This window comes from Amborella trichopoda, chromosome 9, assembly GCF_054954075.1.
Source record: "Amborella trichopoda isolate Santa Cruz 75 chromosome 9, AtrichopodaSantaCruz75HAP2 v2.0, whole genome shotgun sequence".
In the NCBI taxonomy this organism is placed as follows: domain Eukaryota; kingdom Viridiplantae; phylum Streptophyta; class Magnoliopsida; order Amborellales; family Amborellaceae; genus Amborella; species Amborella trichopoda.
Genome location: NC_142344.1, coordinates 15,915,731 through 15,933,672, shown reverse-complemented (window position 1 = coordinate 15,933,672; position 17,942 = coordinate 15,915,731). Strand labels below are relative to the sequence as shown.

The following is a 17,942-nucleotide window of genomic DNA, read 5'->3' as shown; positions in this document are numbered from 1 at the left end:
ATAATGCATTTTGTAACGCATTATCTAGACCGTCAATTTTCGATGCTTTCAAGAGTTTATAGAAATTCTCGATCTACACTATTTTTAAAGCTTAAAATTTACATTTAGAGATGAAAATAAACTTCCAAAGCATTTACAAAGATTATTGCTATTGAGAAATCATCTTTCGACACTATTTAGAGGTATGTCTTACTTTGATTGTTTATGGCCTCAACCCTATATAAATCACAACCATTAAACAATGACCCATGGATTAGTGGAAGACATACCCAATGGAGAGATGTCCTCTTTAGGAGGGAACCTAAATGGACATGTAGGGAAAGATGGTAGAGGATATGAGGGGGTGCATGAGAATATGGGTTTGGTGAAAGAAATGAGTTGGGTGAGGCTGTTCTAGATTTTACTATAGCCTATGACCTAGCAATAGCAAACACTTATTTTAAAAAGCAAGATGAATATTTAGTAATCTATAAAAGTGAATTACATAAAAGTTAGATAAACTTCTTTCTAATTAAGAAGATAGATCGATAATCAAGAAAAAATTGTATGGTTGTCCCCAGTAAGAGTTTTGACTACCCAGCATAGACTCGTGGTTATGGACGTCTGCATAACGACATGGAAGAGAATAGTGAAATTAATAGGTGTCTAAGAACTAGATGTTGAAATTCAAAAAATGAAAAAATAGACTTGTTTAAAGATAAACTAGTTAAAGAAGGGAAATGGAATTTTGAATATGATGTCAATATTATGTGAAATGAGATGGCTAACTATATTAAGAAAGTGGTAAAAGAAGTTTTAGGAGAATCTACAAAGAAAAGAAATTTTGATAAAAATACTTGGTGGTGGAGTGATGAGATTCAGAAGGCCATTAGCGAAAAAGATCAAGTTAAAAAACTTGACAATGCAATATAACTGATCAAAACTTAGAAGAATATAAAAAACTAAAAAAAACAATAAACAAATAGTACGTAAGGCTAAACTTAAGGCATATGATAATCTATACAGTAAATTGAGAACAAGAAATGTGAAAAAAAGAAGTCTTTAAATTAGCAAAAATGAGAGAAAAATAGTGTAGGTATTTAAACTCCATTAAACATTAAGAGTGAGGATCAAATGGTCTTCCAAAAGGATGAAGAGGTCAATAAAAGCTAGAGAGTTTATTTTCAAAAATTATTTAATGACAAACCTAATGGGAACATAACGGTAGAAGGAACCGTAGGCATAATTAAGGGTAGAAGTCACAGATACATTTGTAAGATTAGGATATCGGAAGTGAAATATGCTTTAAAGAGGATGAAGATAAGAAATGCTTTAGGACCATATAGTATTCTAATAGAAGTTTAAAAATATATGGCAATGTTGTCAGATTCGCTTAGGAGTCTTCTTCGGCTTTAGGACCATATGGTATTCTAATAAAGGTTCAAAAGTATATAACAATGTTGTCAGATTCGCCTCAGAATCTTCTTTGGTTTGTTAAGAAAAATGAAGCAATTCAGTGTTTCGGCTGATTCAAGGAAAGACTTCAGATTTTTTTTAAAAAAATTAATATAAATAAATTAAATATTTATATATAAAATATATACAAATAATGAAAAAAATACTTTTATATAGCTATTTCTTTGTTGGCTGAAGCATACCCAAATCTAATTGAAGCAGCTCAAATCTGACCGAAGCGACAACATCAAGCTTCGCTTCAATTTATGCCTAAAATTCGAAGGCTTCAGCCTCTTTGACTGAAGCGAAACGAATTTGATAACACTATTATATGGGGGAGATTGGTATTAATTGGTAGACAAAGTTGTTCAACAAGATGTTGAGAACAAAAAAAATGCCAGATGAATAAAGAAAAAGTATTGCTGTATCTATTTACAAGAATAAAGAAGATACGGAATTGTGCGGATTTCGAGGGATCAAACTTATGAGCCACACTATGAAATTGTGGGAGAGTGATTGAGCAACGACTAAGACATGAAACGAGTGTATCAGAAAACCATTTCGTTTTGTGCCTAAAGATGTCAATAACCGATGCTATTTTCCTACTTAGGCAATTGATTGAGAAGTTTAGGGCAAATGGAAAAGACCTTCACATGATATTTATTGATATAGATATATCTTATGATAGAGCACCTAGAGATTTGATTTGGTGGGTGTCGGAAAAGAAATGAGTGTCCAGACATCAAATCAACTTGGTAAGAAATATATACGAGAGGGCCCTAACTAGTGTATGAACAACTAGTGGAGTAACGAGTGAGTTTTCAATGACAACAAGTCTACATTAAGGGTAAGCATCGAGCTCTTACCTCTTTGTCTTAGTTGTGGACAATTTACCTAGACACTTATGAGATGAGGTATCATGATACAAGTTGTTCGTGGATGACATAGTTTTGATTGATGAGACTCGAGACGACATCAACACAAAATTAGAACATTGGAGGGATGCTCTAGAATCTAATGGTTTTAAAAATAGCCAGACTAAGATGGAGTATATAAAATGCAAGTTTAGTAATAATAAAAGTAGAGATGAGGAAGTAGTTAAGATTGATAGCCATGAAATACCATACTGAGCGCTCTTTTGATATCGTAAGTCGATAATCTAGGAAAATTATGAGATTAAAGAAGATTTAACACATAGAATTAGAGTTGGGTGGGTGTAGTAAAGATGTGCAACATGAGTTTTATGTGATCACTGCATATCAATATAGTTGAAGGACAAGTTCTATAGGACAATTGTGAAACCAGCTTTGCTTTATAGGGATGAACGTTGGGTGGTCAAGAAACAATATACTTATAGAATAAGTGTAGCTGTGATAAGAATGTTGGGATGGATGAGTGGAAAGACAATAATGGATAGAATTCGAGATAAATATATTCAAGAGAATTTAGGAGTGACATTAATAGGCGATAAGATGAGAGAAAGTAGATTTAGGTACGCTGGTCATTTCTGGCACATACCCAGTACATCACTAGTTAGGAGGTGCGAGTAAGTTCAAGTGGAATGCTAAAAAAAGGTAAGGGGTAAGCCAAAAAAGATATAGATGGAAGTAATAAAAAAGATATGGGACTTCCAGTGCCATTAAGAGTATAGCCCTTGATATAGCAGAATGACGTACCAAGATTCGTGTAATCAGCCCCAATTAGTTGGAAAAGGGATTTGATGATGATGATTAAACAATTTAAACCAATATATAAAAGTACTACTCAGGGAAGAGGGCTATCATTTATGAATGATACACTACTGAGGAAGTGGTGGTGGATGAATTTTAAATCAAAGGACCAATTGTGATATTTAGCCGTGGTAGCTCTAACATATCTATTTTTTGGAAGGATATTTTTCTTTGCAAATCTCTAACCTCAAGGAATGTTAGGTGGTGCGTTGGTGAGGGCTCGAAGGTCTCTTTTTAGTATCATAAGTGGTTAGGTGATGTTGCACTGAAGCTGTCATACCCTGATCTTTTTGAGAAGATTTCATCCTAATGCAACAATAGCTGAAGTTTATGAAGTAGTTAGCAACCAAGTTACTTGGAACTTACAGTTCTCATATAACAAGTTGGATGATAGATTGCTAACCTGTTATACAAATCTGTTAAGGGAACTTGGGGGATGCTGCCTATCGAGGAGACAAAATGATGAGTTAATATGAGATGTTGAACATGATGCCCAATTCTCTGTTAAGTCGCTCTACTCTCTTCTCTTCCATGATCGATAGAGATGGTTGATGCCGCAACTAACTGTGGTTTGGAAGTGATACATATCACTCAAAGTTCAGGTCTTTATCTAGTTGGCAGCCCAAGGAAAAGTGCTAACAAATGATAACCTTATCATGAGAGGAAAATTTTGACAAATGTGTGTTTATTTTGCAAAATGGATGGTGGGTCCTGCTCCCATTTATTTGTGCGCTGTCCTTTCAGCTCCAAAGTATGGTATCTTCTTAAATCGAGTTAGTATTAGTGCAGCTCTTCCTGAAAGTGTCGAAGGCATTGTTTCTCATCTTGCTTTCTACTGTTTGTCGAATATTGGTGGCTAGATTTGGGAAGTGGTGAGAGGTGCAATGTTGTGGGAACTGTGGAAGGAGCGCAATAGACAGATTCATTACCTGTAGATAGGGTGATTAATAATATAGATCCTTGTCTATTTGGAGTTGGATGAGTGTTTTAAAGGAATTTAGGGGTATCTCACAGATGTTTTGCTCAATTTTCACAATCTCATCAAGCTCAAGTCAATCAAAACTAGACCAGTGGGCATGTGGGTACCTCCTATTCAAGGGTCATTAAAACTTACTTTCGATGGTAGCTCTTATGGCAATCCGAGAGAGGCAAGGATTAGAGGTATAATGAGATATTCTCTTGGGAAAGTTGTTTTGGTTTTTCAGGACCCCTGGGAATTACTACTCCTAATCATGCAGAAATGGCAGCACTTTTACAAGGACTTGGGATTTTTAAAGCAAAAAATGTAGGGATGTCCTGTGTGGTTGAGGGCGATTCTATGAATGTTATAAATTGGTACTCCAAATTGCAGCGTGTGCCATGGTCTTTGAAGCCATTGTGGTGTGAGATTCTTGACCTTATATGTGGATTAGTAGTTACCTTTCAACATGTCTATAGGGAGGCTAATTCATGGGCTGCCCCTTTGGCTAAGAGAGGTGGGCAAACTTATCGGAGTTGCTGGTTAGTGATGATGTAAACCAATTGCAATGTTTCTTGGATTAATAAAGTTTTTAACATTGGTAAAAAGAAGAAGAAAAAAGCACAACTTACGGATAGGACTTGGCCCATCCCGTCCCCGGAACCGAGTAACTCGGGTTGACCCCAAATGTTTAAAAATAATAAAAGAATTAAAAAATCCAAAAAAACAGGAAAAATATCTTAAGGGCATGTTTAGATAGGAGGCTATTAGGAATTAGGGATACTTGAAAGCCAAAAAATTCTATGAATTTTCAATATCAAGGATTTTTGTCCTGGATTGAATTTCTTAAATCTCTTGTTTGGATATACGATACAAAATTTATTGATTCCTTACAATTATTTCCACTTCCATTGTTTGGTAATAAAATTTGATATAATTTCTCTCTCTAAGATTTTAATTCACTTTCTCTCTCTAAACCCAAAATTTAGGAAAGTCACTTTCTCTTTAAAGTTTTTGAGATAGTTTCTCTCTCTAATATTATATATGGTTTCTTTTTCTAAAATTTTAATATACTCTCTCTACAACTTAAAATTTGGAATAGTTTCTCTCTAAAAAATTGAGATAGTTTCTCTCTCTACAAATTTCAAGTACTTTCTCTCTCTAAAATTTTAAGATTATTTATTTCTCTAAAACTTCAAATTTGAGATAGTTTCTCTCTAAACAATTTTAGGTAGTTTCTCTCTCTAAAATTTTAAGATGCATTCTCTCTCTCAAACTTCATATTTGAGGTAGTTTCTCTCTAAAATATTTGAGATAGTTTCTCTCTTTAAAATTTTTAGGTACTTTCTCTCTCTAAACTTTGATATAGTTACACTCTCTAAAGTTTTAAGATGCTTTCTCTCTTTAAAATTTAATGGGTGAGGTTTCTATAAAGTTGCAACCTTAAACAATAAAATTAAGGCTCACCTCCAAATTTTACCATAACATGTAATTTTGGTGCAAAAATTCTTAGGATTATCTCAAAATCTATTTTTATATCTAATTATAAAATTTTAAACTCCAAAAATGGTTAAAATCAAGTAGATTTTAAACATATGAAGATCTTGAAAATAGACGGTCTAGATAGTGTGTTACAAGATGCACTATTTCTGGGACTCAAAATCTTTTTTTGTTTTTTCATATTCATACATCTCGATGTCGAGATGATCAATTAGAGGGGTTTTCAACATTGAAACAACCTTTTTCGATGGATTTTTAAGGTATATCTTTAATTCTACATTTTAAGGTTGCAACCTTATATAAATTTTTTCCAAACTTAAAATATGAGATAGTTCCTCTTTAAAATTTTTGAGATAATTTCTCTTTTTAAAAATTTTCAGGTATTTTACCTCTCTCTAAAATTTGATATAGTTTTTTGTATTTGTCGCGTACAAAACGTGTGTAACATAATTTTCACATGAAAATATTTTAATACAAATATTGTCATACCTGCAAAGTGTCCCATAAGTTTTGGGTTGAGGGGCCGACGAGTGGAATCCACAAGCCTTGAAAATTCAAAAAAACAAGTTTTAGTGTGGAAATGAAATTGTGGAAAAGTCAGGTGATTTTTCAATATTTAATTTCATGGAATTTTAATATTCGAGCCAAGCAAACCAAATGGTGGATTTTAATAAGGGAAAAGTTTATATAGAGCCTGGGCTCTAAACAATCAAATTAGAGCCTACCTCAAAACTTTCACTAGAAGATGTTGTTTTGATGCGCAAATATCATCAAATTGATTATCTCGACATCAAGATACATAAAATAAAAAAAAATGGATTTCAAGTTTTAGAAATAGTACTTCTTGTAATGCATTTTTAGACCATTAATTTTCAAGATTTTCATAGATCCGCTCGATCTATACTATTTTTTAAGCTTTAAATTTTATAACTAAAGATGAAAATATAATTTAAGGCTATCACAAAACTTTCCAATATTGAAATCATATTTCTCTACACTATTTGAAGGTGGGCTCTAATTTGATTGTTTAGATCCTTGGCTCTATACAAAACCGCACCCCTTTAGTAATATCCAATATACTAAAAATCTATGGCTCAAAATCCATGTCCCGAAACGGATCCTAAAATTAAAATAAAATAAAACACATCTAAATGAGGTTAAAAAAGTAGTGAGAAAGGATTTTCCAAAAAATCAATTTGTGATGGGGCATTTTCGAAATAATTCAAAAAGAAGAGAAAATATAAAAATAAGTATTCATGGCCAAAACACTTTTCAGTCTTTGCCAAAATGATAAAAAATATAAAAAACTATATTACAATTATTATTATTGTTTTATTTTTTTTTTCCCAAGATTTCTTAGTTAGACCACCCATTCATGGACCGAGTTGTGAGTTTTTATACACTGACAAGCTTTTTATGTTTCCCCTACAGCATAAAACTCATATACTCCCCCTTATCCAACCACCCATTTTGAATGGAGGGCTAAGATTGCCCCAATCACAATGTCACATCTCTACATTATTTTATTTTTAATTTTTTTTTCTATAAACTATTTTGACACTAAATTTTGGATGTCCATTCCTCTATTAAACTCGCACTAGCGAAAAAAAAATTCAATAAAATAAAATGACCAAAATACCCCTAAAAAATTTAAAAGGTATTTTGATCATTATATTTTATCGAAAAGTTATTTTTAATATTTTTTATGAGTGCGCCCCAATGAGAAGATGACGTATACCAAATTTTATATTCATACAATTTGTATAAAAAAATTAAAAATTAAATACTTTAAAATATCGGATTTAAGATCAAAATGGTGAGTGGCTCTCTTGATAAAAATTAGACAATTGGATGGTAACCGGTTAAATGTGGGACGACATAGGGTTTCGAAAGAGGGACCAGGGAGCTTATTGGTTACAACGAGGCAGGAGACCATTGACTTTGAAATGGGGCATGGACTATATAGGTTAATTTGCCAGGTCATCTCACATAGTCCTAACTTATTGCAATATCAAATCACGAATTTTGGTGTAATAAATTGGAGCTATATTTTCTAATGAATTGCTTAACAACATTAGTATTAATATTTTAAACAAGAAATGGGATTCCGGGAAAAAAAATTTGAAAGCTTTTTTTTTTTAACAATTTAGTGGGGATGAGAAATCCCTGCCCAAGGGTGTGGTTTGTATAAGGTTGTAACTTTAAGGTGCACTTTCAAATTTTATCATAAATGTAATTTTAGTGTAAAAAATTCTTAGAATGGCTTGATAATCTATTTTTCATCCCTAAATATAAAATCTTAAACTCCAAAAGTACTTTAAATCACATAGATATATAAACACTCAAAATCTTGAAAATAGACGACCTAGATAATATATTGCAAGATACACTATTTTTAAGACTCAAAATCTTTTTTTTTTCTTTTCATATTCATGTATCTCGATGTCGAGATGATCGGTTTTCTAACATCAAAACAAATTTTTGTGATAGATTTTTGATGTGCATCTTAATTCTACATTTTAAAGTTGCAAACTACATAAATTTGTTTTTTTTTTTTTGGGATTGTGTACTATGAGACCATTTATCTTTAATACAAAGAAGTCACAATTAATTCCAATCATTAGATGTCCAATTAGATGATGGCTTAGGGTGTGTCACGAAGTTCAAAATTTGTTTTGTTGGGCTTTGAGTTTAGTCACAAGAACATTTATAACCATTTGATTTGAAATTTGATGGACAAGAATAGTTGTGACCTCTTTGTACTAAAAGTAAAGCTGACGTTATAAACAATCAAAATAAAGTGCACCTTCAAATAGTGTCGAGAAATATAGGTTAAATACTGAAATTTTTGTAATAGCATTAAAATATATTCTATTTTTAATTATAAATTTAAAATATTAAAAAATAGTGTAGATCGAGCAGATCTATGAAAATTCAAAAATCTTAAAAATTGACGGTTAAAAAATATGTTACAAGATGCATTACTTTTAGAACTTGAAATTTCTTCACATTCATACATCTTGATATCGAGATGATCAATTTGAGAATATTTAAACATCAAAACAATATATTCTAATGAAAATTTTGAGGTAGGCTCTAATTTAATTATTTTTAGCCTCGGCTCTATAAATACCTTTTCCATTTTTAAGTACGTTAGATACGAATGAAAGCTAAGACTTTTTAGCTGGGGCACAGGTCGGCATGATCACGACCCCAATCCGCGATTTTGAGCACCGAATCAAATTGAATGCCGACGAAATACAATTAAAAAAAGCTTGCTAATCTCTCAATTTATACCAGAGAAAATTGATTCTCGCCCCCCTTTCTCAAAGCGTAACAGAGAGTGAAATGGGGACCTGCGACGCGGCATTGACCCAAATCGCCATGATCGGAGTCTTGAGCGCGGTCTTCTCAGCGGCCACGGCCAATGCGTACACCAATTACACAGTCGGCGACGCAAAGGGCTGGTTTTTCTACCCCGATACCAACTCCTCCTCCGCCGATTACCCTGCCTGGGCCTCAAAACTCACCTTCAGCCTTGGCGATTTCCTCAGTAAACCCAAAAAACCCTAATTTCTTTATGGTTCATTTCTCTGCTGATTGTTTTTCTTATCGGATCTTGACCACAATGTTGCAGTTTTCAATACCACCACGAACCAGACGGTGGTGCAAACATACAACAAGACTGCGTACGACGCTTGTGACTACGACGACTCCGACCCTGCTACCTATTCCTATTCCAGCGGCAACACGCAGTTCGACATGGCGGAGGTGATCCCAGTGCCGCTCATTCAAACAGGCCCCAATTTCTTCTTCTCTGATGCTGGTGAGGACGGGGTGCAGTGCTCAAATGGAATGAAGTTCGGGATCACCGTGGCGAAGGGGCAGGGCCTACCGCCAAGCCTAAACCAGCCGCCGCCGTTCCCTTCTTCGGATAGCAGTGGGGGATCACAGAGCCCACCAATTGCTTCCACGGGCCAGGGCGAGAGATTCGCTAATGGCGGATCGATGTCTCCTGCTCCCTTTCTGCCGCTTCTCCAACTCCTCCTCCTGGCATTTGGGGGCTGGGTTCTGAGCATTGTTGTTTGATAAGGCGAATTTTCAGTTATAATTCTTGAGGTTCGTTTTTTTTTTTCGTAATTTTCTCGATAGAATTAAAATTTGAGAATTTGAAACCCCTTCTCCATTAGAAATTACACTTTCTCTCTGGTCTTCCCAACTGTTTCTCTCTCTTGACTGTAAGCATGAGAACTGTTTCTCTCTCTAAACTCTATGCATGGCATGAGAAAAAGGTTAAGGATTGCTTGCTAGGCGCGCCATTGATAATAACTTTTGGAGCATATTTAATTGCAGAACCAAGGTATTCTCCTTGGATATTTTGTCAGGGAAAAAGGTCATTGATTATTACAGTGGGGCCAACAGATATTAGGAAAGTTTGCGCACAGTTTGCAAGCACCTCCTCATCCGTCCGATGTTCACAATGGACAGGGTGAGACAGTACAACCGTTCATTGTTGATATTGGGCGGCTAAGATGCTGCTATCACACCTAGGAATACTAAGCACACAATATCACAAGCAGTTATATATTTTTCACCCTATCCCATGGTGTGAAAAAAATGGATTTTCAAGTGTAAAAAATAGTAAATGTTATACAAAATTTTCTTAACCAACCATATTTTTAAGTTTTTCAAAGTATTTATATACCTGCTTGATCTACATCTAGGTTTTAAAATCGCGAACCAGACCGGAATTGGCGAGTTGGATCGACAATCGTTGGGGCGGGTTTGGTTCGCCTAAATATTGAGTTGTGTTAGAGAACGGGTGCCACTTTATTTTTCAATTTTTTTAATTTTTTTGATTCTTTAATTTTTGTTTTTTTTCGTAAGTCCACTAGGCCGGATCACCAATTCGGACTAGTTTCCCAAAGGTGCAATCCGGGTCGCCTAACCGTGTTTTTAACCTTTGATCTACATCATGTTTAGAACCTCAAATTTTATATCTACGTACATACATGGATCATAATCAGGTTTTAAGCACCGGACTTGGTGCGCCTTTTTGTAACGGTTCAGGATTGATACGTTGTCTAAACCTACTCATTTATTAAAGGGTGCAGTTAGCATACGGATGTATCGTAGCTGTAGAGGCAAGGTGCACCTTCAAATTTTATCATGGTATACAATTTTGATGTAAAATATTCTTAAGATTATCTCAAAATCTATTTTTATATCCAATTATAAAATTTTAAATTTTAAAAATGATTAAAATCAAGTAGATTTATAAACATACAAAAATCTTACAAATGGACGGTATAGATAATATATTGTAAAATGCACTATTTATGAGACTTAAAATCTTTTTATTTTTCATGGTCATACATCTCGATGTCGAGATGATCAATCTAAGGGTGTTTCAACATTAAAACTACATTTTCCGATGGATTTTTGAGATGCATCCGTAGTTCTACCTAGAAGGTTGCAACCTTATATAAACTTTTTTCTTTATTAAAGGTACGGTTTGTATAGAGTCAAGGCTCTAAATAATCAAAGTGCACCTTTAAATGGTATCGAGAAATGTGGTTTCAGTACTATAAATCTTTGTAATAGCCTTAAAATATATTTTCATCACTAATTATGAAATTCAAAGCTTAAAAAATAGTTTAGATCGAGCAGAGCTATGAGAATGTGAAAATCTTGAAAAGCAACTGTCCAAAAATGCATTATAAGATACACTATTTCCAAAACTTGAAATCCATTTTTTTTTTCTCATGTCCATGCATATCGAGTTCAAGATGATCAATTTGAAGATATTTGGGCATCAAAACCACATCTTCTAGTGAAATTTTTGAGGTGCACCTTAATTTGATTATTTAGAGCCTCGCACTTAAGTGAACTTTTTCCTTTATTAAATATGAATCTTTTTAAAGACAGTAAAAGAAAATGCTAAACAAGGACCCCTCTATTTGTTTGAATGGTTGAAATGAAATGGCACATGCTTGCATGTGAAGTGGCGACATCACCTGCTGTTTGGACACTAAGAAATGGGATATCACGCTTTTTTAATTTCAGTTAAATGGTAGCGGTGCCTTCCACTTTTGTATTGATCCTGTAGCATATTCGGTAGTTGCCATTGCGGTTCATCTGGATCTTCCTCATTATTTTTTATAAATTGGGCTTGCGGACCCTAATCGGGTTCCTACCAGGTTCGAGCCGACTTGGTCCACCCTATTTGAGGAGTCGACATTGCTGACTCGGCTAATATTATAAAAACCAAAAACTAAAGAAAAAGACAATAGCCAAAAATATGAAAAACTAGATGAAATCAAGAATTCAAAATCATATTGTAGGAGGCACAAATCAAAATCAAAAGTAAAACATAAAAAATTAGAAAAGCGTTTAAAAATTAATTCGCAGAAAAGAAGGGACAAAATTTAACTAAAAATCTAGTTCGGAGATTTTTTATTTTGTTTAAAGATCAATTTTTTGATAATTCCATCATACATGATGGAGTTGCATAAACTTCTGAATAGTTATCCTCCTCCTTAACTAAATTCTTTTTGGTTAACGTCTGTTTTATATATATATATATAAGGGTAGTGATTTCATGCTACAGTTGTATCATAGTATAATGTAACCACACTTTTAAAAACCATATTTGTATGACCCAAAATTTTCCGCATACTCTCTTTTCATCTTAATAATCAAAATCTAAAAAAAAAAAAAACTAATTTGCACCTTATATATAGTCAAAATGAGTCCCCTCCAATAATAAATCCAAACCGTTCATTTGATGAATTTCAAGATCTAGACTTTTATGAATTCAAAATCAATTTTTTATTTTTTAATATTTTTAATCTAATGATAATAGAATTATCTATAAAATTTGGAAAGAAAAAAGATCAATCTAATGCCTAGATCTAAGCATCTCACTAAAATGGACGGCCAATATTAATTGGGCTAAACGAATATTTTCTAGGTTATGCTTTGAAATTTTTCTTTTTTGATAATTGTTCATTAGAATGAAAATAGTATATATTTTAAACTTTGGATCAAACAAATGACCCTAACATGGTGTTTCAAGGTTATTGCAATATATTACTATACAACTGTTGCATGAAATCATTACATATATATATATATATATATATATATATATATATATATATATATATATATATAGAAAAAGTTTATATAAGGTTGCAACCTTATATGTAGAACTATGGATGCACCTCAAAAATCTATCGGAAAAGGTAATTTAATGTTGAAAAATCCTTTGATTGATCATCTCGACATCGAGATCTATGACCATGAAAAATAAAAAGATTTTAAGTCTAAAAAATAGTGCATTTTAACAACATATTATCTACACCGTTCATTTTCAAGATTTTCATATGTTTATAGATCTACTTGATTTTGACCATTTTTTAAATTTAAAATTTTATAATTAGATATAAATATAGATTTTGAGATAATCCTAAGAACATTTTACATCAAAATTATATACCATGATAAAATTTGAAGGTGCACCTTATCTCTACAGCTACAGATGCATCTGTATGCTAATTGCAGCCTATATATATATATATATATATATATATATATATATATATATATATATATTTTTTTTTTTTTATTTATTTATTTATTTATATTTATATAGAGCCGATGTTTTGGTGCTCAAATATCCTCAAATTGATCATCTCGACATTAATATGCATGGACATGAGAAAAAACTGGATTTCAAGTCCTGTAAATAGTATATTTTATAACACTTTTTTGGACCATCAATTTTCAATATTTTCAAGATTTCATAGATATGTCGATCTACACTATTTTTGAAGTGAAAATATATTTGACGGCTATCACAAAGATTTTCAATATTGAGACCTCATTTCTCGACATAATTTGAAGCTATGCTCTAATTTGATTGTTTAGAGCTTAGGCTCTATACAAACAACACTTATATATATATGTATATATATATATATATATATATATATATATATATATATATATATATATATATATATATATATATATATATATATATATATATATATGAAAACACTACGCAACGTCTGTAGGTGAAAATGAATAGTGATTTTGCCTAGCCCCATCACCGTCCAAAGTTCATTGCGCGGTCACGATTCCCCGTTAGTATTTTATTTTTCATTTTTTTTGTACAAATCAGAATGAACTAAAATTTGGAGAGTGCATTCATAAAAATTAGAGGAATCTTTGAAAATTATAAAAAAAATATTCATATAAAAATATTAACCAAAATACCCCCAAAAATTTTCGGGGGTATTTTGGTTAATTTATTTTTTACGGATAATTGTTTTTATATTTTTATTAGATGAACTTTAGTAATATGTACATACCCCCCAAATTTTAGGTCATTTCGATTTGTAGAAAAAAGTCTTCCCAAACTCTTGTAGGTAAAAATGAACAGTGATTTTACCTATGCTCATCACCGTCTAAAGTTCATCGCACGGTCACGATTGTCCTGTAGTGTTTCAATTTTCAATTTTTTTTTATAAATCGGAATGATATGAAATTTAGAGCATGTGTACATCTTAGTGTGCAATAAAAATATGGAAAAAATATTGTGCAAAATATAAATTGATCAAAATAACCCCGTAAAGTTTTAAGGGTATTTTGGTAATTTTATATTTTATGATTTTTTTTAAAATATTTTTATTAGACTCTCCTATTTTTGATGAACGCATTTTCCAAATTTTAGATTATTCCGATTTGTAGAAAAAAAATGAAAAAAATGAAACACTACCAGACAACTGTGAAAGTGCAATGACCTTTGGACGGTGATGAGCATAGGATAGATCATTGTTTATTTTCACCTATAGGCAGTGTGTAGTTTTTTCCATATATATATATATATATATATATATATATATATATATATATATATATATATATATATATATATATATATATATACTGAAGATAATAAATAGGAGGTTGGTGATATGATGGGGAATCTTGCATAGTCGGGATACATGAGATCAACGGTGGTTGTGGCTTGTTTGTGCGACGGATTGACGGCTGATGAGAGTTGATGTGACTTCATGTCATTCGTCGAGCAGATTACTGTTGGGCCTTCTTGTCTTCTTCTGTTGAAGGGAATCTTTTTTCTTTGTCGTTTTGCTGAATAGTTGCTGAGTGGGGTCCTCTTGGTGGATAAAAAGGAGATAGGGAATATTTTTGTCGGGATTTTGAATTGATGGAGTCATGTTAATAGATGAGAATCTATTTGGCGGGTCACTGCATCGGGCTGAGTTTAGTCAGTGGGCCTTTGACTAAAGTCTTCCAGTAGGGGATTTCCAGACTGGACCGTTTCTTCTGAAGTTGCTGGCCTGGTGGTGTCAGGGGCAAAAACATGTAACAGTGTTTGCTCTATTTCTTCAATGGTGGCATTGGGGTGTGACTGTTTCAGCTTTTTAAGATAGGCTGAAAAAGTAGGGAGACTTACAGTATTATCTGATACTGGTTTGAGGTATTCAGGTTGAGGAGGTATTCTTTTCAATGGTAGAGTGGTAGGATTGATGTTAAAGATATCCCACCATTTTACTTTCACAGTCTTACCAAGTTGGGGAATATATGTGTAATCATGAGTATTATTTTCAGAAATAGAATATTCCCATTTGAGAATCCAAGGGATTTGGTAAATGGCCATAAAATAAAGATGGTAATCATCTAGTTCGGTGCATGTATTATATTCAACAAATTTGGTCTGTAAGGCTTGAAAGGTATCAGGCATTATTTGGGTTGAAGATCCCCATACTAAAAACCAATGGCGGAACCAACTAGGGAATCTTTCCAGGATAGGGAATTTGAATTGGACATACCAGGAGTGTGTATTATTTGGATTTTGGTAAGCAAAGACTTTATGCCATGCTTCAATGTATTCACTGTATTTATATGATTTATATTGAAACCCTGGATTGAGCAGCCTTTTTCCCTGGATGGGATTACAGCCCCAATCTTCATATGAAAGTAATTTTTTGATTTGCAGTTTAGAATATGCAAATATTTTAGTGTTCTCTTGGTAGAAGTGAACTATAGAAACTGAACCAGTTTCCATAAGTATAGCCTCATACCATTCGCGAGTCTTAATACCATAGGATGGATTCATATGGTTGGACAAGTAAAGGGAAGCTATTTTGTATGGGTCTAGTTCAGTATGATTATCTGAGATGATAGCTTCTGGCAGAAAGGCGGTATCAGTATAAATGGATTTGGGAGAATTTGAGGTCTGTTTATGTGGGTATGATGCTGGAGAAAATGCCGGACTTGGAGTAGTAAATGGGCTTTGGGGAGGAGATTGTATTATATATTCTGGTACATTGGTAGATCTCAGAGGTGACATTGGTGTTAAGTCTAGAGGAGAATGGTTGGGCATAAGAGGCCCATACCGATTGCTTGGGATGAGATCCATTGGTTGTTTTCCTTTGGAATGAGGATTCATATTTGTATTAGTATTTTTATTTGAAAGAAAGAGTTGCAAACCGTAAAAGGGAATATCAAAGAGTTGACAGCATCACTCTCGGAATATACCATATCTTGATTATGTTCATTTTTTGCTGTCCATTGCCTAGTATTTGTTAATATTTGTTGTTTTGTTTGTTCATTTAAGTATGAATCCCACCATCCTCTTAGCCATCCAGTGAATCCTGAAACTATGGCTTTAGCTATTTCTTGGTCGTGGCTTCCAGCCATTTTACAAGCAGATGCATACATAGTCATATGCTTCATTGTATCTAGGATTCTATGATCAGAGATACCGTCTATATTCCAATCTATAATGGTCCGTCCTGAATATATATATATATATATGGGATTAACCCACTAGCTCATATGAATATATGAGCCCAACGTCCCGGATTGAATCTGGGCCCATCTGACGATCACGGATGTCCGATAGTGCTTGAATTTTAGTTTTTTTTTTTTATAAATTTAAATAATTTAAAATTTTAGGTGTGTATTTATAAATAATAGATGAATCTTTGAAAAATATCAAAAAAAAATTTTACTTGAAATAAATTAACCAAAATTCCCTTAAAAATTGGGGGGGGGGGGGGGGGGGGGGGGGGGGGTATTTTGATCTTTTTTCACAAATAAATTTTTTTTATATATTTTTATTAGGTTCGCCTTGATGAGAAGAATACATACCTACAATTTCAAATGATTTAGATATGTAGAAAAAAAATAAAATTCAAATACTACCGGATATTCGCGATCGTCAGATCGGCCCAGATTCAATTTGGACCGTTGGGCTCATATGTTCATATGAACTAGTGGGTTAATCCCATCTTTTCCACAGATATATATATATATATATATATATACAATGAGACCATTTACCTTTGGAATAAGGAGGTCACAATTACTTACAATGATATGTTTGTATAAAGTATCAACCTTAAAGAATCAAAGTTAGACGCACCTCAAAATTTCATCGAAAGATGCCATTTTGGTGCTTGAAAGCCTGTGATAGCATGAAATTATCATCGCCAATTTTGATACTTAAATCTTAAAAAATGGTGCAAACCGAGTATATCTATAAACCATCAAAATTATTGAATCTAGATAACGTATTATAAAATGCACTATTTCCACGACTAATCTCTTTTTTTTTTTACATATATGTATATCTCGAGGTTGAATGATCAATTTGAGGATTTCTATCACCACAACAATAATTTCTGATAACCTTTTGAGGTGTGCCTCTCGCTTTTTTTTTTGAATATTATCAATAATTCTCATTAAAAGAAAAACAAGTTATAAGATACACTCAAAATCACTGTACGGAAGTAATCACCTTGAAGATTGGTGTGCTCCTTCTTTTGCAAGACAATTAGCCTTGACATTAGATTGCTTGTAACAATGGTGGATTTCAACAGTTATTGTTTTGAAAATGTCCCATATCTCATGAAAAATTATAGTCAACCTCCATGGTATATTAGTTTCATCTTTACTCCAAGCTATAATGTTTATTGAATCCCCTTCTATGATCTTCTCTCCCTCAATTATTGACAAGAGTTTAATGCCTTCCAAAAGGCAAGGCCTCTAACTTCAGCTTCGTTAACTATAGTGACACCGTAAGGGTCAAAATATAAACAAATAATATGCTCCATATGGTCTCTTATCAATCCATCGAAACTCGTTGCACCTGGGTCACCAAAAGAGCTTCCATCAAAATTCAGTTTGCGTGCATTATCAAGTGGTGGTCTCCAAAAATCACCCATTCGACTTAATCCAAGAGAAGATTAACTAGCTACTGCCCTAGGATTAGCAATAATCTG

General features: G+C 33.1%; 1 protein-coding gene across 1 annotated transcript; it reads left to right on the top strand.

Annotated features, from left to right (window-relative positions):
• The first annotated feature begins 8,777 nt into the window (after positions 1-8,777).
• On the top strand, positions 8,778-14,757 carry LOC18424483 (early nodulin-like protein 18). The gene is made up of 4 exons (XM_088845996.1): positions 8,778-9,175; positions 9,260-9,708; positions 13,151-13,173; positions 14,724-14,757. The coding sequence occupies exons 1-4, from the start codon at positions 8,971-8,973 to the stop codon at positions 14,755-14,757; spliced, it is 711 nt and encodes a 236-aa protein (XP_088702122.1). The 5' UTR covers positions 8,778-8,970.
• The last annotated feature ends 3,185 nt before the right edge of the window (positions 14,758-17,942 follow it).

Coding starts and splice junctions, on each gene's coding strand:
- LOC18424483 (XM_088845996.1), top strand. CDS start 8,971: ATGGGGACCTGCGACGCGGCATTGACCCAAATCGCCATGATCGGAGTC. Junction 9,176..9,259: donor CAGCCTTGGCGATTTCCTCA/GTAAACCCAAAA, acceptor ACAATGTTGCAG/TTTTCAATACCACCACGAAC. Junction 9,709..13,150: donor GGGTTCTGAGCATTGTTGTT/TGATAAGGCGAA, acceptor AGGTGCACCTTA/TCTCTACAGCTACAGATGCA.